This window comes from Stegostoma tigrinum, chromosome 4, assembly GCF_030684315.1.
Source record: "Stegostoma tigrinum isolate sSteTig4 chromosome 4, sSteTig4.hap1, whole genome shotgun sequence".
Lineage (NCBI taxonomy): Eukaryota > Metazoa > Chordata > Chondrichthyes > Orectolobiformes > Stegostomatidae > Stegostoma > Stegostoma tigrinum.
Genome location: NC_081357.1, coordinates 107,468,977 through 107,491,573, shown reverse-complemented (window position 1 = coordinate 107,491,573; position 22,597 = coordinate 107,468,977). Strand labels below are relative to the sequence as shown.

Here is a 22,597-nt window from a genome sequence, read left to right as displayed (position 1 = left end):
ACGCTATAATGACACCTTTTTCTTGCCCTTTGTGATTAAGAGCACTTTTTAAATCGTGCGAGAAGACACTGTACAGCACTTTTCCCAGGCTACAAAGGTCAAGCAACATGTATTTCAGAAATTATCTGAAGACATTGCCTTAAAAGGCTGAGTGTCATGTAAGTTTGCCTTATAAGATACCAGCAAAGGGAGTGTTTGCCACAGGCATATAGGTTTTCCCCTTAATCTTTCGGGAATTGACAGGGTCACAAGACCAAAAAGGTGGTTATAGCAGAGAGATGTATACATTATGGGCCTCTGAGCTATTCAGAAATGAAAGACTAGTTCGTATGTGAGCGAGTTCATGTCTAACAAGTTTTATTCACAGTTATTAAAAATTCCTGCTCCATACTTACAGCTTGTTTCATTTTCTCCAAGGCTACACCCAGTCTTAACTAACCAAGGTAGTGAACATCAACAGTGCACAGGCTCAAATAATCAAACTGAACAACTGGGCATTACAAGAAGGATATAGAGGAAACAGGAGAGAACGTTGAAAGTTTTCTTGAGGATATTCCTCCTCCACCTGGTCATGAAACAAGGGAGCTCTATCACTCACTCCCTCAGTCATCCTGACATAGAAGGTTGTGCATTAACACTGCACTCCGTACCTTTTGTGGAACAGTGAATGGAAGCCACATAACCAGTTCCATCAAAATGGTTTTTAACTGAGTGCTCAACCTGTTGGTACGTGACATAGCACAATAGACAAGTTCAAAATATAGTAATCAGCAATTAAGTCAAAAATTGTACACTAAAACTAGACTATTAAACAGGTATATCTTCCAATCATGGTACCCATTTAGTGGTTTCTGTCTTGCATAAAAATATTTTGCAGATGAATTTTTGACAATTGATCGCGAAATCCAATTTTTGAGTACCTGACTGTGGCACTGAACTTGAAAAGGGACTCAAACGGTTCAGTTGTTCAGGTGTGGATGGAAAAGATCATTTGCAACCAGAAACGAACTTTCAGCATATTGCACAATGAGGTTTGCTCCTCAAAACTGAGCTTACAGACATATTCTTATCCGCATATGAATAAGGGGCAGTAATAGTCCATTTGGGCCCTCATACTTATTCTGTCAGTTGATAAGGTTATAGCTGATCTGATAATAGCCTCATTCAGCTTTTGTCTCTATCACCTTCAATTCCCTTGTTAATCAAGAATCGAACTCAACCTTAAAGTTTTCAATTACCCCACCTCCATTTGACCCTAAATATTTTCCTTAATTCGATTTTGGGGGACCCCTTATGGTTTTAAGCAATGAATTATAGTTCTAGTCTCTCCCACAATTTGGAAACATCCATTCTGCATTCACCTTGTCAAGATTCTGCAGTTCTTGTATGTTTCATTAAGATCACCCCTTCAACCTACTAAACTCTAGGACCGGCATGACCCTTCCTTCTCCATAAGATAAACCCCTGATCCCAAAAAATCAATTTAATACACCTCCTCAGAACTTTTTCTAATGTAATTATGTTCTTTCCTAAATAAGGGGGACAACACTGTGCCCACTGTTCTAACTGTGATTGCAACAGTGTCTGATATAACTGCAGCAAAACATCTTTAATTCTATATTCTATTGATCTCACAGTAACTGATGACATTCTATGTTGCAAGTGAGCTTTCATTAGGTTATGTCTATTGGCCCGAAGTTCAATGAGAGTGCTTGCTTTTTATAATGTTCCAGACCCATCCTCTTTCTCCATTGACTATACAGAACTAAATCATGCAAGGTCAAGCAACCCTCGCATTATTGCATACGTTGATTGCAATGATTGGGCCATCACAAGACCTAGCTTAAGGAAATAAAGAAAAATGGTCATACATTCAAGTCTACTGTAGATTTCTTCTGAGCTAAAGTGACACCACTTGACATCTCTCAGCCTATGACTCACATAGCTCAATATCACTTGTGTGATTGCATCATCTTAACCCTTAGCAACCTGGATCTGAAAATGAAAATTGTTCCTCTTCTAAGTGCATCTTGTTAACCTGGCAGATGAGGAACTGGGCTGCCTCAAGGTCAGGCAAGGCTTGGTTATAATTTTTAAGACAATTAATAGTAAGGCAAGTGCACAGAATAAAAATAACTAATTTCACTTATTTCCATGTACAAAACTTGCTCCTGTTTGAGCAGACTTCATATGCAACAAAAAACTGAGGTAAAACAAGCAATAATTCAGCATTGCCAATTTTAACTTTACGCCAATACTCCTATTAGTACTATCTTATGAGTAAGCGCATTCCTCTTTAATTTTCTCACTTGCAGAGGATAGTACACCATGTATGGGCACAAGTCTAGAAAGGTAGTAATCACCTTGGTTAACACCTCATGAATAGGCACTTGGTATCTTTAACATCTAGAATCTACAACCATTACAACAGAAAGGTGTCAGAAATCAAACATCTTTTAGATGATAAGTTCCTTGTTCACATTGCGTACTCCATGATCCCAGTTGGAATCAGCTACCTCTCAACAATCTAGATTAGGAACCTGGGAGTCTACTGGATTCTTGGACTCAACAATCACAATATGTGGTATACCTAATTAATGGAGTATGGAAGAAATCAATGAGTCATGTTAAACTCAGAGTGACAAGGGGTCAGTATGGGAACATCTAAGTCTTGGCATTACCTACAAACATGAAACAATCTTTGCAAGGAATGATCAGTTGTCAAATCTTCCTAGGAACAAGAACAAACATTATTGCAGAAAGACTGAATTGTGCAGTTTTGGGCATTACTTTGTCTATTACAAATTCATACAAAGATTTTCTTTTTAATTCCTTCATGGGATGAGTGCATCACTGGACGAGCCAGCATTTATTACCTCTCCCTCAATTGTGATCACATGCGGTACAGGGAGAACTAGCCATTTGAAAGCAGGAACAAAAACAGAAGTTGCTGGAAAAGCTCAGCAAGTCTGGGAGCATCTACAAAGAAAATATCAGTTAATGTTTTGGGTCCAGAACTGAAGGAGGGTCACCAGACCTGAAAAGTTAACTGTGAGCTTTTCTTCACAGATGCTGTTAGACCTGCTGAGCTTTTCCGGCAACTTCTGTTTTTGTTCCTGATTTACAGCATCCGCAGTTCTTTTGCTTTCCATTTGGATACGGAACTCGTTTGACACGGTGGGGGGTGGTGGTGGTGGTGGGAGGTGGTGGAAGGTTGCTTTTCAGACTGGAGACATGTCACCAATGGTGTGCCACAAGGGTCAGTGCTGGGTTCACTGCTTTCATCATTTATATAAATGATTTGGATGTGAACATAGGAGGAATGGTTAGTAAGTTTGCAGATGACAGCGAAGGAGGTTACCTCTGGGTACAACGGGATTTTGATGAGATGGGCCACTGGGCCAAGGAGTGGCAGATGGGAGTTTAAATGAGATAAATGTGAGGTGCTACATTTTGGGAAGGCAAATCAGGGCAGGATTCATACACTTAATAGTAAAATCCTGGGGAGTGCTGCTGAACAAAGAGACCCTGCAGTGCAGATTTTGGGTCCAGTGATCCTTCCTCAGTTCCTTGCAAGTGGAGTCACAGGAATACAGGATAACGAAGGAGCCATTTGGTATTCTTACCTTTATTGGTCAGTGCATTGAGTATAGGAGTTGGGAGGTCATGTTGTGGCTGTGTAGGCCATAGTATTCCAAAAATGGCTTAAACAATGTGCAGTTCTTGTCTCCCTGCTAGAGGTAAGATGTTGTGAAATTTGAAAGGGTACAGAAAAGATTTACAAGGATGTTGCCAGGGTTAGAGAGGCTGAATGGGCTGCGGCTGTTTTCCCTGGAGCATCTGAGGCTGAGGGATGACCTTATAGAAGTTTATAAAATCACAAGGGACATGGAGAGGGTGAATAGTCAAGGTCTTTTCCCCTGAGAAGGGGAGTTCAAAACTAGACGGCATAGGTTTAAGGTGAGAAAGAAAAGATTTAAAAGGGAACTATGGGGCAACATTTTCATGCAGAGAGTGGCATGTGTATGAAATGAGGTGCCAGAGAAAGTGGTAGAGGCTGGTACAATTACAAGATTTAAAAGCCACCTGGATGGGCGCATGGATAAGAAGTCTTTAGAGGGATATAGGCCAAATGCTGGCAAATGGAACTAGACTAATGTAGGATATCTGGTCGGCGTGGACCAGTTGGACCAAAGTATCTGTTTCTATGCTGTACAGCTCTATGACGATGAGGACAAGTGGTTATTAAACTAAATTTTAAGCCAGTCAGTCGAACACACATGGCAAAAACCAGTGCAGTGCACGAAAGTTACATTTTTTAAAAACTGTGATAATTAAAATATGATTAAACAAAATGCGCACAATCACAAGGCAAGCATTCCAAAAGCAGGATAACAGTGCACTTATTTTCAGAGATTTCCAGAACCAATAACAGCAAGCTGAATCAGCACAATACAGGAAGTGATCTTCTCCAAACTAATCGGTATTGCTTTTTCACGCATTGTTTGATAAAGCTAAATGGCTGGTTAAATTACTGTGATGGATCCACAAGAAGTTCAAACAAATTAAAAGAAAGATGTCTTTTACAGATTAGCAACATCGTTATTCATACTAGCCAGGCAATAATTAGAGTGTACTCAGAAAGTCTGGCAGTTTTTGTGGAGATACGTTGCCAGAACTGCTGAGTTTCTCCAGCAATGTATTATTATTTCAGATATGAAGCATCCACAGTACTTTGTTTCAATTTGAGGTATAAATGATTTATTGGCAACCGCAATGCAGTAGTGGTGCAAGACGTTACTTGGAACCCATGCTTAAGTGGTGTTTAAGGACATCAGCCAGAATTTCTGCTCCTGAAATCAAACCAGTAACTGCTACAAAGTCTGCATGTGAGTTTTGGATGTGTGTTTACACAAAAAAAATTAGCTTTTCAACAATCAGCATCTAGATTCATTTTGAAGAATAACCACTGTGTCAAGGTGTCAGAAAAATGATTGAAGTCTCAAAGCTGTGTATCAATAAGGTAGCATCAAGGGAAGAGAGAAGGCAGCTAGATACAAGTAAATAACACAAACTTTTTATATTAATATCAATAAAGTAATAGAAACATTAAGATATTCTTACTAACATGTCTGTTACAGAATAGTAGCAGGTACTAAATTACTTGGTTAATAAACTATAAAATTATTATTAGTGGCATAGAGTGAAAGATTAGGAAGGTTATGTTGAATCTTTATCAGGCACTAGTTGGACCTCAAGTGAGGTATGTGTATTTTTCTGGCCACCATGCTTTCGGGAAGATGTGAACAGTTTGGAGAGGGAGTTTTTCAAGAATAGTTCCAGGGAAGAGAAACTTAGAAATGATGCTAGTTTTCAAAAGTTGGATCTGTTTTCTCCTCCAAAGAGGGGAAAGCTGAGGGGAGATTGAGTGTGAATAAATTTAGAGTAATTTTTGAAAGAAGAAAATGTGATGCAAGAGAAAAAAACTTTTTCACACAGTGAGCGATTTGAGTCTGGAATGGATCTGCCAGCAAGGTGTGATGAAGGAAGGTTCAAGTGAATCACTCAGTTAGAAGAGGGAATGCAAAGGGAATGTGCAGAGGGAAAAGGTGGCAGTTGGTCACTCATTAGGGGAGTTGGTACTGCTATGATAGGCTGAATGGTCACCTTCAGCACTGTAACAATTCTGTGATGTACTGGTGCTGAGAGTTGGTTGACACCTCTGCAGTCTTGAACTGGACAGTCAGGGTTCTTGATTGTCCACAGGCTTTGTCCACGGGCTACCTCCTTTCTATAAGTCCACATAATTTAAGGAAATGACTCCAAAAACAGGAACTTAATTAGCAAACGTTATCCTGCAGATTAAGCATCACGTAAGCATTAGCAAGGTGATTCTTTCAATACCTACACTTGTCATTATTGAGATTCTTGTTAAACGGAATTCAACAAATCCATATTCGTCAGTGATTACAGTAAAAAATGACCACCAGCTACTGTACCTCATAATGGAAACTCAATGTTGACATTATAATGAGGTTTTTTTTAACATTTGTGTATCATTGTTTTGATCTCTTTACTACCAGGGCACAAACAGGAAACACACATAGTATAAGCCAACAGTTAAATGATGCAGAAGCTGATGTTAAAAGCTCTGTACCGTCTTTGTTAACGGGGTAATGGGGAAATTGCACAGCCTACATCAGACAGACAGTGAATAACCAGCATAAAGTAGGAATTAAAAGCGAAACTGAGCAGATGGGAGATTAAGACAGAAGCATCTGAAAAGCTATACTTACAAGAAATAATTTACGAATAACAGTGCAGTTGGACAGTACTCACATTAATAAGCAAATGCCTCAAAATTTCTACCCATTCTTGTGAAGTTGTGTTTTGGCAAAATCTGGCTTGTCACTAAGTCTTGAGGCATGAGGAAAAAGCATTACATGCGCAACCACTCTCTCTGCTTCAATGGTTAGAAAATGTAACTAACAGGAGGAGGAGGCTGGTGAGGTTATGATAGCTCCAAGGTCAATAAAAGTCAATATTAACTGATCTCTAGAGAAAAGGGCTTGTTTGATTAATTAGAAATAGATCTAGATTAAAAGCTGTAATGCTGAAAGCACAAATACAATGGAACTTGTATTATTCACCATAATGAAAGTGAGACACCCCACACTTTAGCAGTTGAAGGAAACGTGTGGTTACTCAAGAGTTCCCATATTGCACTATTGATTGATTACCGCTTCAATATTTAATTACTCTCCCACCTGTCCGATTCAATCCTCTACAGCACCAGCCTCTCATTCTTTCTGCTGGCGACAACTGACTGGCACTAGAATGGCTGACCTGCGTGCTTACATTCCCAATTTGGAGCAGTCCACAACTGAAGCCGCCAGTGCTGCTACTGGCTCAGGAGAGCTGACCGAAAACTCTATCCTACTTACGGGGATGCTTGGTTACACAGGAGAATACTTAGCTGAGACAGAAAATTATGGGTGTAAGTCCCTCTCTATGACTTGGGTGCAAAACTCAAAGCTGATCCTCCAGTGCAGAACTGAGGTGATGCTCAATGAGGCATATGGTGGTCATGAAAGGGACCATATAAATGCAAGTCTTTCTTTCCTGAATTGGTCACTTCCAATGTTCTATCTGCAGTCTATACAGTTTTGATTTCAGCAGAGTTGCATACTTAACTCAGTATAAAGCCTTTCTGCTAAAATATATTGTTGTACCAGCGAGTTTGAAGAACATTGGCTGGGCTGAGCTATTAATTCTATCCACAACTGGAAAAGGCTAACAGCAGCATTGACTCTGCTGCCTTTATCAATGAAGGGCAACAATCAGTACCTCAAATATATCTCATTTACCTAACATGTTGAAGTGATTGTCAAATTGAACACTGACAACAATGCCTAAAAAACAAATAATCTAACTGTTCATAGATTCTCTCGAGTGCAGTAAGAAGCCAATCAGTCCACTGAATCTGTACCAACCCTCTGAAGAGCATCCCACCCAAACAAAGCCCCTACCCTATCCCTGTAACTCCGCATTTACCATAGCTCATCCACTTAACCAGCACATCTTTAGACTGTAGGAGGAAACCAAAGCATCTAGTAGGAACCCACACAGACATGGGGAGAATGTGCAAACTCCACACAGACAGTCACCCAGAGCTGGAATTGAACCTAGGTCCCAGACATTATGCCACTCAGTATATTTATGGTAGCACACAATAACTCCGGAGAGGGGCTAAGTTGACTTTAGCTTTGCCTTCAACATTATAACTCCAAACAAGCTCATCTCCAAACGCCAACACCAGGGATTCTGCTCACCACTCTGCAAGAGATGCTCAATTTCCCGATCAGCAGACCACAACCAGTAAGGATAGGTTACAACGTCTCGCCCACAATAATGACGAGGCACAGTACAGGAAAGAGATGGAGAGCTTAGCAGCATGGTGTAAAGACAACAATCTCTCCCTCAATGTCAGCAAAAGGAAGCAGCTGGTCATTGACTTCAGGAAGCAGGCTGAAGAGAACACCCCTGTCTGTATCCTGAGGTGCAGGTGCTCAGGAACTTCCAGTTCCTTGGAGTGAATATCACCAACAATCCATCTTGATCCATCTACATTGACACTACAGTCAAAAAAGCACACGAATGCCTCTATATTCTCAGAAGTCTAAGGAAATTTGCATGTGCACAATTACCAATTTTTAAGCAGTGCACCATAGCAAACCTTCATCCTTTCCTGATGCATCACAGCTTGTTATGGTAACTGTACTGCCCAAGGCAACAAGAAATTACAGAGAGCTATGAACACAGCCCAGTCCTTCACTCAAACCAGGCTTCCCCTTCCAACAAGTTTCAGAGATAATGGGAACTGCAGGTGCTGGAGAATCTGAGATAACAAGGTGTGGAGTTGGATGAACGCAGCCGGTCAAGCAGCATCATAGGAGCAGGAAAGCTTGACGTTTCGGGCCTAGACCCTTCATCAGAAAAATTTTGATCTTTGATCATACTTAAGGTGATAGATTGCTGATGATCATTGGCACGCAAATATACAAGGCTGGGGTGAGTAAAAGGCATCGAAATGATATAGAATGATGGACTGAATGGCATAGTCCACATTCCAGTGCCTAGGCATCAAGGATCACCAAGCCTGAGCACTCCATGGTAAAGTGGTCCTCCTCAGACAGTTTTCATCTCTGCAGTCAATCCAATTTAATTCGCTGTAACGTACCAATTGGGCTCCAGCGACTCAATGTTCAATATCCTCTGGTGCTGTAATGCGCATGAGTCACGTGGAACAGTCCAATTAAATTTGTTGGCTATCAACATGTTAAACACTATTTCATTTCATTACACAAATTGTGCAATTATAATAATAAATATTAATACAAATGTTACTGTCTTAGAACTCCTCAAAATAGCTCTTAGGTAATTTTCTAAAACCAGTCTCAACCTTTGGACAACGAAACACTATCTTGGTCTGACAGATACCTGCTATCAGCTAGGGCAGAATTGAAAACAATTGCTGTTCGTAAAAGCCTGACACTACAATATTGTTTTGCTTTCTTGAAGAAAACTGGTACTGACATCTAACAACATAATTATTCAATTTTCAGATGCTTACTTCAGCGAGATGTGCAGAAAAGAAGGTCTGGATAGCTTAGAAATCCAAGGCTCTGGAAGATGTACACCTTGATAGCTAGGACATGGTCAGACTGGCACAGGACTGGTCACCAAGGGTTGAGCTACAGATGTCATTCATATTAGCCAAATCTCCATGATGCAGTTTGTTAAGGAATACCACATGTGGGCTTGTCCGCAGTTACCACCAGACCTTACAAGAGGCTAGGTACGTTCAAGGAAACTGTGGCCAAGTCCAATATCTTGGAGTGTGCAACTTTGTATAAAATCACTTAACAGAAAACCAGTTCACAAGTAGGTGTGTTGCAACTCCACGAACACCTGAAACAGAGCCTCCTGTGACAAAACTTCCAAGATCAGTGGAAATTCCACTTGGAAATACGATACTCTGCTATAGCGTGTCAACTTTGGATGAAAGGTAGCACTCCGTTTTGAGTCAGGTGGTTGTACATTCATTTCCTACTTGAAATTGGAGCAAATAATCCAAGTTGGCTGTACAGTGTAGTGCCAAGGAGGAATCTTCCTTGACCGCCCTGGAGTAGGACTTGAACCCAGAGCTTCTGGCTTTGAGTAACAGTCTTGGTGTCTATATTAACTTCTTCATACCTTCAGTTACTGTGAAATGTGGCCAACTCAACGGATTTGAAAGTGAAATATTAAATTCCGAAGTCCCATGAGCGATCTATTTCTGATTAAACACCAAATCTAGCAGTAAGCTTGGTTGGTAGAGTGACTTGATAGAGGTGTACAAAATGATCAGAGGTATAGATAGAGTAGACAGCCAAAGACTTTTTCCTAAGGTGGAGGTAGCCATTACGAGGGGGCATAGTTTTAAAGTGAGTGGAGATAGATATCGGAGAGATGTCAGAGGTAGGTTCTTTACTCAGAGAGTGGTAGGGGCATGGAATGCATTGCCAGAGAGGGTAGTGGAGTTAGCCTCATTAGGGGCATTTAAGCGCTATTAGATAGGCATATGGATGATATTATAAAGGTGGGGTGGAGGTTAGATAGACTTTAGGATTAGGGTAAAAGTTCAGCACAACATTGTGGGCCGAAGGGCCTGTACTGTGCTGTGCTGTACTGTTCTATGTTCTATGTTCTAAGCAGTATCACATTAAGAGGCAGCAACTATCGAACGTGTGACCATCTAGACAGGAAGGTGTCAATCCTAATCCTGATATTTCAATGTATACGCCAATATTTCACACAGATTGAGATGGTCAGAGGAAGGAGTGGAGATGTGCACTCTCACTAGAGTTTCTGGTCTCTAATGCTTTTACTGAAGCTCAGTACAACTTGGTTACAAATCATAGGCTGAATGTGCATATTAATTGGTTACTACTGGGTAATGAGAACCTTTCCATTTTAGAACTGAAGGTCAGTATTGTAAAGAGGAACTAAAATTTGTTACCCAGGTGGAAACTTTTGCTTTCGAAGTATATGTGGAGGAAGCCATTTACAACCAACAGCACAGGATGAAGCAAATGTTCGATTCTGCAGACACCTGAGGGAAAATTACGTTGATATTTGCATAACATTGAGATACTGATAAATCTCATACTGGAAATCTGTGATCTATAGACTAAGAAATTGATAATGACAGCATTTCAGGAAATTTGCAGTTTAACCATCACTTAATTATATATGACAATTATAAATAGCAAAATTCTGGGCAACAGCAGTAGTTACAATGTTTCAGTCACTATGAAGGCTACATAGAACTTCGAAATAGCGATGTTATTTTTTATTAGGTAAGCTTACATGTTAAACACAAAAGATCAAAGAGAAAGTTCAAAATTTATGGCTTCAGTGTGGTTGAGTAACTAAAAATTATAAAAGGTTGCATGGGTCAGACGTAAGTACAGTTTTATCCTTTATCATTTGGTGCAAACCATTATTATGTATTGCTACTAGTTGATAGTATGGTGGAGTTTAACATATTTATTATGTACTGTTATTATGGCTGAGAAAAAAGTCGGCACATTAAATTTCATTGATAAGCTTGCAGTTTTAATAGAGTGAGGAGGGCAATATAGTTGTGTATTTAATAGCTATCTACAGAAGATTTCAGGGTATAGTCAGGATGTTTGATTTCCAGATGGTGTTCAGTGCAGCTGGTGTGATCGGTGAGCAGTATTTTGGAGGGTGAGTATCATTCGAATTATTTGTGGATGCTATGTTGAAGTTTGTTCAATGAGGTTGTAGTCATAGGCTTGGGTCAACAGACAGGGAAACATTAATATAGGAAATGAAAGTATGTTGTTGACATTCCATATTCCCTTTAGGTCTCTCAACATCCCAAGGTTTGAAGTTTCACAGCTGCAGGCACTGACTGCTAAATGTTTGTAGTTTCTGGGACACAAGAAAAGTAGGAGAGGTTTCATCATCAATTTGATTATATAACCTTAAATAATTGCAGCATCTTGAAATAAATAGTAAAAGAACTATTTCACTTGCAGACACAATCACAAGCACATCCATGGCTCCAGTTCTCAATTCTTCTTATGATCCCTAACCCTTAATAACTTGGTTAATGCATTACTTTCCATTATACCAAATTCTTTATTGCATCCATTTTTTCCAATTCGCTGAAATCAGTAATAACCATTTTAATTAATTCTTCTAACTAGTTTAGAGAACCATGATGATTTTTGATTTGTATCCCTACATGAAAAGGTGAAGCTACTTACCATTTGGGTTCACTGTCAGTCAGCAGTTTGTGCTCATCATCCTTATTGAAAAGTGAGGTTACTTCTTTCCAACCTTTTAGACTTGCTCCTTGAACCTAAATGATGGGAAGGGTTTATTAATACATGGCTAGTACAAAAAAATGTGTCAAGGAAAAATCATGCCTGGATTCTCTTAATGGCTCTGTTGATAAATGCAATGTCCAGTGTGGAACAGCCATATAGATCAAAATGTCCACAGTGCTGAGTTGACTCCTGCTCTGGGTTGTAAGCCGATTTCAGCCCCATCAATAGTAAAAATGTTGGAACTGATGGTTTTGGAAGAAAGCCAAAATTTTCATGTGTTTATATTCCTCAGTACTAACTATTGAAACATTCTAGAATATATAGGTGTGGACTACTGGATGAGAACGAGCCTAAATCCCGAGCTCACCTGGACTACAAGTAACTCCACTCTTACACAGCATGCTGTGAGGATATAATGGCTTTAAGAGGTGTATTTGTTTTTACTAATGAAGGTCGAGACAAAGGTGTAAAGCAGTCTGCTTCAAAGCCCAGAAAGTAAACAGCTTGTAAGTGCTTGGGGTTCTTTTCCAAAATTGGAAAAATAGAACCAGCCTGAATGGGTGGGGCAAGGCTCCCACGGAACCAGGATTTTTAGTTTTAGTTTTTCATTAGGAGTTATTGGATCTTGAAGCTGGGTTTGGAAGCTACAGTACATCTCTCCCTGATACTTTGAGTTTTCCCTTAATGTTTTTCCTCTTAGACTGGAGAACTGCATGTGGGACAATCTATGTTACCGAAATTGCCTTTACAAAATGTGTTTCTTTTTGTTCATTCACAAGATGAGGGCATCGCTGACAAGGCCAGCATTTACTGTCCATCCCAATTTGCCCAGGGGACAGTTAAGTGTCAACCACATTGCTGTGGGTCTGGAGTCACATGTAGGCCAGACCAAATAGGACGGCAGTTTTATTTTGTAAAGGACAATAGTGAACCAGATGGGTTTTTCCAACAACTGGTAATGGATTCATGGTCATCATTGGACTCTTTATTGAATTCAAATTCCACCATCTGCTGTGGCAGGATTTGAACCTGTGTCCCCAGAATGTTATCTGGGTCTCTGGGTTAAAAAATCCACTGATAATACCATAGGGCGTGCATTTATTGGATATTGCTGTATTGGAACAATTTATTATTCTGTTAAGCTTTCCAATAGAGTTAAGTTATTCCAATTTCTTCTTTCTTTCATTGTATTTTAACCATAGTGTATGAAGAAAGTGTATTTTGCTTCAAGACTGGTAGTTTGACCAATTAAATTGCAACTGGATTGCAAGGACTAGCACTTGTCTTTAAAATAAGAAACAGTTAGGGTCTAGGCTATCTTTTTAATATATTTTCAGGGGGTTTGGTCTGGCCCAAACAATGTTGACTCTCTGAAGTGGCCTGGCAAGGTCACACTGCATGGAAGATAAGCTCCACGGTTTTCAAAAGAACAATTAATGATGGGCAACAACACAGCTTTGTCATTAATATAAAAACAAAATCAGCAGACTGGGGAATTCTGAGCTAAGAACAAAAAAACTGGAGAAACTCACAGTGTCAGGCAGTGTCTGTGGAGAGAAACATTGTTAACATTTCAGGTTGATGACCTTTCATCAGAACTGAATGGAAATAGAAATGTGGAAGTTTTTATGCTTGTGGAAGGAAGCAAAAGGCATAAACGCAAAAGATCTATGAAAACAGATATTAAATATCAAAATATTTAATGATGCAACAGCCAGAATGGTAAGGAATACAGTGAAGAAATAACAAAATGTGAATTTCCCACAACGATTCCATTCTATTCTCCCGGTTTCAAATCCTCATCATATCTTCTTCCAGTGATGCCATCTTTCACCAACTGCTTTTAAAATGCTTTTCTTTTTCCACAGTTGAGGTTTTCTCACTCAGCGCAGTTGAATAGATCCTCCAACATATCTAACCCACTTCATGCTTCTCTGCTTTTACTCTAGCCTTCACCTTCCCCTCCACTAGATTGTACATTCAATGGCTTATCCTTCACTCTTTCAATCAGCAGAATGACACATTCATCACTTCTTCCCTTTTCAGCATTCCCTATGGACTGTTCCCTTTGCAACAATCTAGTCCATAACATTAGGAGACCACAAAAACAGGAACAAGACTAGGCCATTCAGCCCCTTGAGTCTACTCTGCTATTCCACAGGATCATGGCTGACCCGACATTCCTCACCTCCACTTTTCCACCCTTTCCTCATAATGCTACATCCCTGACTGATCAAGGCTCTATCTATATCAGTTTTAAATATACACAAGGACTCTGCATCCACAGCTCTCTGTGGTAAGGAATTCCAAAAGCTCTCAATCCTCAGAAGAAATTCCTCCTCATCTCAGTTTTAAATTGGTATCCCCTAAAAATGTGAAGTGCTGAGCTTTCCCAGGAGCCACCAGGGAAAAACAAGTTTCATGAGCCTTCAAGGACTCTTAGCAGCTAATCACAGAAGTTGTTTCCACTTGCTGCAGAATCTCAAATCTGGGAACAAATGAAAATAGATTATGAATAAAGTGCTGGAAATACTCAGCAGGTGTGGTTACTTATAAATAATATTGTTTGTTAGCAAAGCGAGTACATAACTAAGTCTTACTGAAAAACAGCATTCAATTACAATGTTAAAGCAATTATAATTAAATGTTAATTCACATATTTACTTGCAGAATTATACGACACTATATAGGGCATTTTACTGTCAAAACATTTTTTTATTGCACTGTAAATCAGATATCCAACGTCTGCACAGTAGATATTTGACTTCTGAAAGCTGTAACCTTCACAAATTCGATTGAAGAATTGTCAATGAACAATGTGGACCCTGAACCAAGAAATTGCAAGTTAGAGGAACAAATTCAATGTCAGAGCAGCTACAGAAGGTTAACAAAAAAGGAAAATAAAGATTGAACTGACAGCAAGAGAGAGAGAGGTGGCAGAGATATTTACAAATTGTCTTTTTTTAGAAAGCCTCCACCAAAAATTAGATTTGACAAAATGAGATTCTACGTTCACAAGTATTCATTTTCAGCACCAAAGTAGTTGTTAGTAGTATTTAAAATTTACCACACTCTTGAAGGTTGCACTGCAACTGGCAACACCCAACAATTTGTGGTGAGTTTCAATGGTGAGAGGGGTTGGTTTGACTTAACTTGTTGGATGATACAGAGTGACACCAACAGCATGTGTTCAATTCCCACACCTACTGAGGTTACCATGAAAGATTCTCCTTCTCAATATGCCCCTTGCCTAAGGATGGTGACTCTTAGATTAAACTGCCATTTGTCTATCCCTACTGAGAAAACAGCTATAGAGTCTGTTATAACAATGGTAGCTTTATCTTTACTATTTAAAACACAAACTGTAGATGCAGGGAATCTGAATCAAAATCAGAAAAACAGATCCTCTTGAAAAAGAGTCAGTGGACCTGAAACTCTCTATAAATGTTGCCAGACCTGCCTTGTTCTCCAGCAATTTCTGTTTTTGTTACCTTTACTATTAGTTGGCAACTATGGGGGAAGCATGGCTACGTGGACAGCAACTTTCTGCTTTCCACACTGAACTGTGCATGTGTGGTTTGCACAATGTTGCCCAATTCTCATGAAAAACAGCGAATGCTGTCAGACACACTATCAGTTCTGCTGCAAAATCTGGGCCATTATCTTTGTTTATAATGTCTAACTTGAACATTGAAGACAACAGTGAAAAGCATCCAACCTCCCTCTTTCAGTTACAACAGCGCCCACAGAGAAAACAAAAATGCCTCAGTAGCCATAACAGATAAAACGTCATTCATACGCAGGTGAACTAAATGCTGCTTCCCAAAGATATATACCACTCCTATGTTGGATTATCATGTAAACAATTTGAGCTTTGTCCTCAGCATTTCTGTTATGAATTGAGCCTTCAGTGTGCTCATGCCTGGTAGCACATTTTTTTTCAGTATGGGTTAACATGATTGGCTTGGAACTAATCCCATAGTTTTATCTTAAAAATCACCGTGCATCTTTAAGTTAATGCAAATATTTGTAAGGAGTATATACCAGACTCCATCTTTAATGCAGTGAGGTGATGTTAAATAACATGTATCTATTGATTTTGGTAGCTTTTCATTCTTAACAGCTCAAGTTAAATAGTGCTGGAGCAGCTTTGCAAGTGAAATATCAAACTAACTCCAACAGCATGCAAATATTTCCGTTAATAAGCTGGCAAAGTCTATTGCTTGTGGAGCTAGATCTGGGTGATGAAGGACAAAGGTGGGAGACTGTGAAGGTCACGGTTACAAAAAAAAATGAGTGAGGGAGAGCAGGAATAAAATCAATCAGACAAGGTCCCAATTGTTGCAATCCAACCTCCCACCTGCTACATCAGGCCAACTACACCTTATGTGTGGCCTTCCCTGTGATGAATTGCCTCACCTCCAGTTGGCAAGTCTCCACAAGGCTGCAGTTGAGATCAATGTTGGAATTTGAATCTCCGAGCAGGAAAGCAGCCCAGAGGGCCAGAGGCATCTGTGGGAGGTCCAGCAGATTTCAATGGCTAGGCCTCAAAACCATGTCACTGGCTGACAGCAACCAGAATGCCTGGAGATTTGGCAGAAAGTCAATCAGCTGGAGAACCGGCACAGACACTGAGTGAAGTGTAGCTCTGGGGTGGGCAGCAGCAAGGTACAAAAAGTCATGGGAGCTTGGGAGGTGACGCAGGGAAGCCGAAGCTCATTACACACTGCCTGCCGTGGCTCCTCCTCTTCTTGGTCCCATGAAGGAAATTTTTAATCCATAACCAGTAGTCTTATCAGATACTGATTGCCCCCTTCATTCTCTCCAATTATGATGGTACTGTGATCCCACTGAAGGAAAAGGAACATATAACAGATTAACCTGTCAGAAAAGTGTGTCATACTCCTGAAATAGCAGGCATTTTTAAATTGCTGCCAGTTAGGGACAGAGCAGTTTATTTCTTAAAAAATTCATTCTTTGAATGCAAGTGGTGCAGCAAGGCCAGCAGTGATTACACATCTCATGGTGATGAGCCATCTTCTTGGATGTTTACCAGGGCACAGAAAAGCTTTACCAGGATGTTACTGGGTACGGTGGATTTTGGCTATGAAGAAAGGTTGGATAGACTGGGTTTGTTTTCAGTGGAACGCAGGAGGTTGAGGGGGTGACCCGATAGAAGTTTACAAGATTGTGAATGGCATGGATAGAGTGGAAAGCATGGGGCTTTTCCCCAGCGTGGAACAGTAAATTACTAAGGGACTGAGGTTCAAGGTGGGGGGGTGGGACTGGAGTTTAAAGAGATGTGCAAGCCAATTTTTCACTCAAAAGGTGGTGAGTGTCCGGTACGCGCTGCCAGATGAGGTGGTGAAAGCAGACGCTAGCAGCATTCAAAAAAAAAACTGGAAGAACACATGAAAAGGAAGGGAACAGTGGGATACAGACCGTGTAAGTGAAGACAATTTTATTATGGAAAGGCAAAATGGGTTGGCACAGGCTCAGTGGGCCAAAGGGCCTCTTTCTCTGCTGTACTGTTCTTTGCTCTTGACTGCAGTCCATGTTGTGTAAGGATGCCAACATGTTGTTGGGAAGGCAGTTCCAAGACTTTCACCCCAGCTATGGTGGAGGAATGGCAATAAAGTTACAGGTCAGGGTGGTATGTGACTTCTAGGGGACTTTGCAGGTGGTGAATGCTTCCATGTAACTGCTGTCTTTGTCCATCTTCATCTGCCTACTCCACTGGTTTCTGTCAGATTGGAACAAGCGATATTTCTTTGCTGCCATCATCCACATTCAACATGCATACAGGATAGTCATCCTTCATTTATCACAACATTGTGGAGATGTATAACTAATTCCTCTTCGATTTTCAAACAAAAATAGTCCTGTGTCCATGGGAAAAGGACAGCATCCCATCAAATGTTTGAATTCCCTCCCATTAAAGTGATTAATGGTCAATAATCTGGTTGAAGTGTCACAACAGTGAAGGAACTTTGAACTTTGCTCTGTTGTCACTTGGTAATACAAAATTTGAAGCTTAGAAATGAAACAGATACCTTGTTAATTGCTAAACAAATAAAAAAGGACAACAGTTGCTGGAAATCAGTTACCAAATTGCTGGAAGAGACTCTGCACGTCTGGCAGCATCTGTGGAGAGACAGCAATGTTAACCTTCCAGGTCCAGTGGCAGTTCTTCAGAAACGACTGTAGCTAGGAAGGTGGGGTGGGGTGGGGTAGGGGGGGAAAGTAAAAAATAGTTGGAGATGGAGCCCGGAGATACAGAAAAACAATTGGGCAGAAAAAGGAATTGGTAAAGGTCAGCCTGGGAAAATTAACAGCTGCTAATGCCAGATGTAAAGCGCTCATTTCAATTTGCTCATGCTTCTCAAACATTGGTCAATCTGTTCTTATTCTTGCAATATATTTAATGCACACCCAAACAATTTACAAACCACACACAGGGCCTGATCTATCCGAATCACTTCAATGTCCTAATTAGCTGAAATGAAATGCCATGTTGCAATGATAGGAATTGTAATGCAGGCAGCATGACTTGAGGGGAGAGCAAGAAAATACAGTCACTATGTGCTATCACATTACTTGAGAACTATTTTACCTGCCAAAATGTAAGGTAGGATTAAAAAGATAGGTTTAGTACTAGATTGATACCATAAATTGTGTGTAGGCTGCAAGCCAGTCCAGGCACTGCCGGAACTCCATATTTGAAGTGCTGAGAATTGAGATAGTTAACAAGGTCACAAAAACAGAAATTGATGGAAAAACTCAGCAGGTCCGGCAGCAGCTATGGAGAGAAACCCAAGTTAATTTCTCAGGTCCTGTGACCCTTCTTTCAAACCTGACTGTAGCTAGGAAAACTTTGGTGTATATGTGAAAGATGGGATGGGGAGGAACAGGAGAGCAGCAGATAACAGGTGGAGATGGAGCCCAGAGAGAAAAGCAATCATTTCTGCCGCTCCAATTTTTTTGGAGTTTCTCAATTGTCCCGATGGGTTCATGCACTTCTTATGCACAAGGATGCCTTCTCACAATGCCAGAGGAAATCTTACCTAAACCAAAGGTGTGATGGCACCAGATCCAAAGGGGAAACAACTCTCCAAAAGGAGATTACAATGAAATATTCCTTCAGCCCTCACCCCTCTATGTGCCCTATACCCATCCCTTGTAGCCCGCTCATATACTAAAAGGAAAGATTATATTACACCAGATTATCAAACAGTGAAGCAGTTTGAAGGGTCAAATATTCCACGTCTGCTAAAAAAAATCCCATGTTACAATATGGCACTGAAAATACAAACAAGTTTGCTAATCTATTCTTTTGAATGGTTTGGTTGATATTGGAACAAGTGAGTTTACCTACTAGGGATTGCACTAAATAATTGAAGGGGAATACAATGCCTCCAATCAAAACTCAAATTTCAGGGATTAAAACAAATCAAACCTCTAAGATTGGCAAGTTAATCAAAAATTATACATGATATGAACGAGAATTTTGAATGTGTATAAATTCGAGATGATCTAATGAATCCAAGCTTGATTTGCTTGTGGAATTCATTGCCGCAGAGTGCAGTGGAGGCCGGGACGTTGGATGCCTTCAAGGCAGAGATCAACAAATTCTTGATCTCAGAAGGAATCAAGGGCTACGGGGAGAGTGCAGGGAAGTGGTATTGAAATGCCCATTAGCCATGATTTAAATGGCGGAGTGTGCTTGATGGGCCAAATGGCCTTACTTCCACTCCTATGTCTTATGGTCTTATGGATTCACCCTCAGGCAACTGTCTGTGTGGAGTTTGCACATTTTCCCATGTCTGTGAGGGTTTCCTCCAGATGCTCCAGTTTCCACCCACAGTGCAAAGATGTGAGGTTAGGTAGATTAGCTAATGCTAAACTGCTCTGTAGTGCCCTGGAATATGCAGGCAAGGTGGATTAGCCATTGTAAGTATAGGGATAGAGTGGTGTTTGGATCTGGGTGGGAGGGATGCTGCAGACCCGATGGGCCAAGTGGCCTCTATCTGCACTGTACAAATCCTATGAAATTGACTTGTTCTTAGTCAGATGGGTGTGCTACAGTCTTAATTTCCTGACACATATCACCTTTTCCAGCTACCCCATGATGCGAATACAGGCCAGAAACAGAGGTCAGTGGGTGTTTTTGTGTTCCAATCAACCAATACCTATGGTTACATTTTATGCAGGGGTGAAAGATATAGGACAGATGTCAGAGGTAGTTTCTTTACTCAGAGAGTAGTAAGGGAATGGAATGCTTTGCCTGCAACGGTAGTAGATTCGCCAACTTTAAGTACATTTAAGTCGTCATTGGACAAGCATATGGACGTACATGGAATAGTGTAGGTTAGACGGGCTTCAGATTGGTATGGCAGGTCGACACAACATCGAGGGCCGAAGGACCTGTACTGTGCTGTAATGTTCTATGTTCTATATAATGTGGAATGCAAACACAGCCTTGGAGACACAGGCATTTGTTCCAGCATATTAGAAATTGTTTTTCTCTGATTTTATGCTGAAGGCATGAAATTGGATAGCTTGCACTATTAAAATAATTATACAGTGAATCTCAGGAATTTCTTTTTGAAGTTTGCTTCAGTGCCAAAGTCTCCTGGATATCATCCCCAACTCAGCCCATGATGAATTCACTTAACTATACTGAGGTCAGTTTTATTTAATTAGAGCTGTTACTTAGATGACACTTAATAATATTTTGTTGCAACAGCCATTGTGCTCAAAAAAGACTGCATGACAAAAACAACTAACGTTTATTTTTATTTCACAGTAAACAGCAAGCATAAAATTGCAGTAGCACAAGGGAACCTTCAAACAAGTGAAGGGAGGAGGAACTTATTATATTTAATACAAATAGAACTAACAGTAATGGAGAATCTAATGGAGCTAAAGAAAGATAATTCTCCCAGACCCAACAGTTTCTACCTTAAATATATTGAACAAAAAAATTGGAAAATTGCCAATACAAGTAAGTTTCTAATCCTCTCAAGATTCGGACTGGAAAGCTATAGCTTCACTATTTATTGAGGAAGTATGAAGAGAAACAAGGAAACTGCCACAAATTAGTCTAATATACATCATAGAGAAGTTGTTAGAGTTGATCATCAATATACAAATGAAAGAATACTTGAACAACTATGACCTAAGCAAAGGCAGTCAGCATGATTATCTCTTAGTCATCACATATAAGCAAAAAATACTGGATATACTCATAGTTTAGGCTACATCTGTGAAAACAGAAACAGAGTTAATAATTTAGGTTTCAGAGACAGTAGGAACTGCAAATGCTGGAGAATCTGAGATAACAAGGTGTAGAGCTGGATGAAAACAGCAGGCCAAGCAGCATCAGTGGAGCAGGAAAGCTGACGTTTCGGGCCTAGTTTAGGATTATGCATTTAGCCAGAACTGGAAAACATTTATTAATATAACATGATCTTAAAGGGATCAAAGGGTACAGGGAGAAAGCAGGAGCAGGGCACTAGGTTGGACAATTAGCCACAATTATATTGAATGGCACAGCAGGCTCAAAGGGCTGAATGACCTACTCTTGCTCATCTTTTCTATGTGTCATGCAAGTGCAGAGGTAAGGAAGGCGCGAATAAGGTGAAAATAGGACAGATTAAATGGCAGGGAGACTGACAGTCCCAAGACAAAAAGAGATGGTAATGGGACAAGTAAAGAGACAGATAATTTTGAGGAGGTGTAAAGGGAACTAGGAAAATTCCAATGAACTTCCCTGGAAACAGAGAAGGCTTTGCAACACTGTTTCAAATAAGCTCAGGACACGCTTAGAAGGGCAGCATCTCATCTTTCAAATAGACATTCTATAACATTCTAAACTCAATGAGTTCAACATTGTCAGCCTCTGTCCTGAGCTATCAGTAATGAATCTGTATCATTCCTATATACATTCACTGCAGCCATTTTGCTTCTTTATTTGTCCCATATCATCTCCTTCTGCCTTGCAACTTTCATCCCTTTCTAATTATTTCCTCCCTTCCACAAGCCTTGCCTTCCAGAATCAGTGCTGTGATGAGATTATGGCTTTAAGAGATGTATTTTGTTCTGTTTCATTTTTTGAGGAGATGTTTGGAGCCACAGGTGCTAAGCTGTCTATTCCAAGGCAATAAAGTTAACAGCTTGTGAGATACTAAATAAAAATCAAAAGAACTCCAGGTGCTGTAAAAAGCAGAGTTAATGTTTCAGGTCCGGTCACTGATTTCTCTTCACAGATGCTGCCAGACATGCTGACCTTTCACAGCAACTTCAGTTTTTGTAACAGCTTGTGAGGCCTTGTTTTTATTCAGTTGGAACAAAAGAAGCAGCATGAATGAGTGCAATTCAGGCTCCCACAGAACCAGAGTTTTAGTTTAGCTTTCTGTCGACGTTCGGTTTTTTTGGAAGCTGGTTGTAAAAGCTGCAAAATCTCACTCTCTTTGCTACAAAAGATTGGAGGTTTCTATCTCTCTCTCTCTCTGCCAGAATTTTGTCTTGATATTCTTTCCTCCTGGACTGGACAAACATTGCACATAAGACAATCAACTTTGCTGAATGTGCCTTTGCAAAGCGTGTGTTTATGGGATGTTACTGTATTGGAACAGTTGCTGTTTCCTGGTTAAATAATCTATTATTCTGTTAGGTTTTCCTATAGAGTTAAA

At 40.2% G+C, this 22,597-nt stretch overlaps 1 protein-coding gene across 14 annotated transcripts in view; it reads right to left on the bottom strand.

Annotated features, from left to right (window-relative positions):
- LOC125452409 (testis development-related protein-like) overlaps positions 1-22,597 on the bottom strand; it is a 61,319-nt gene that overhangs the window by 8,467 nt on the left and 30,255 nt on the right. For 11 of the 14 annotated variants that reach the window (XM_048530747.2, XM_048530745.2, XM_048530744.2 and 8 more), the window contains 2 exons: positions 11,841-11,935; positions 10,562-10,654 (listed from right to left, as the gene is read on the bottom strand). In XM_048530747.2, coding sequence (XP_048386704.1) covers positions 10,562-10,654; positions 11,841-11,935 — 188 coding nt within the window. The remainder of the gene's footprint in view (positions 1-10,561; positions 10,655-11,840; positions 11,936-22,597) is intronic. The other 3 variants (XM_048530752.2, XM_048530755.2, XM_059645597.1) reach the window with 1 other exon arrangement.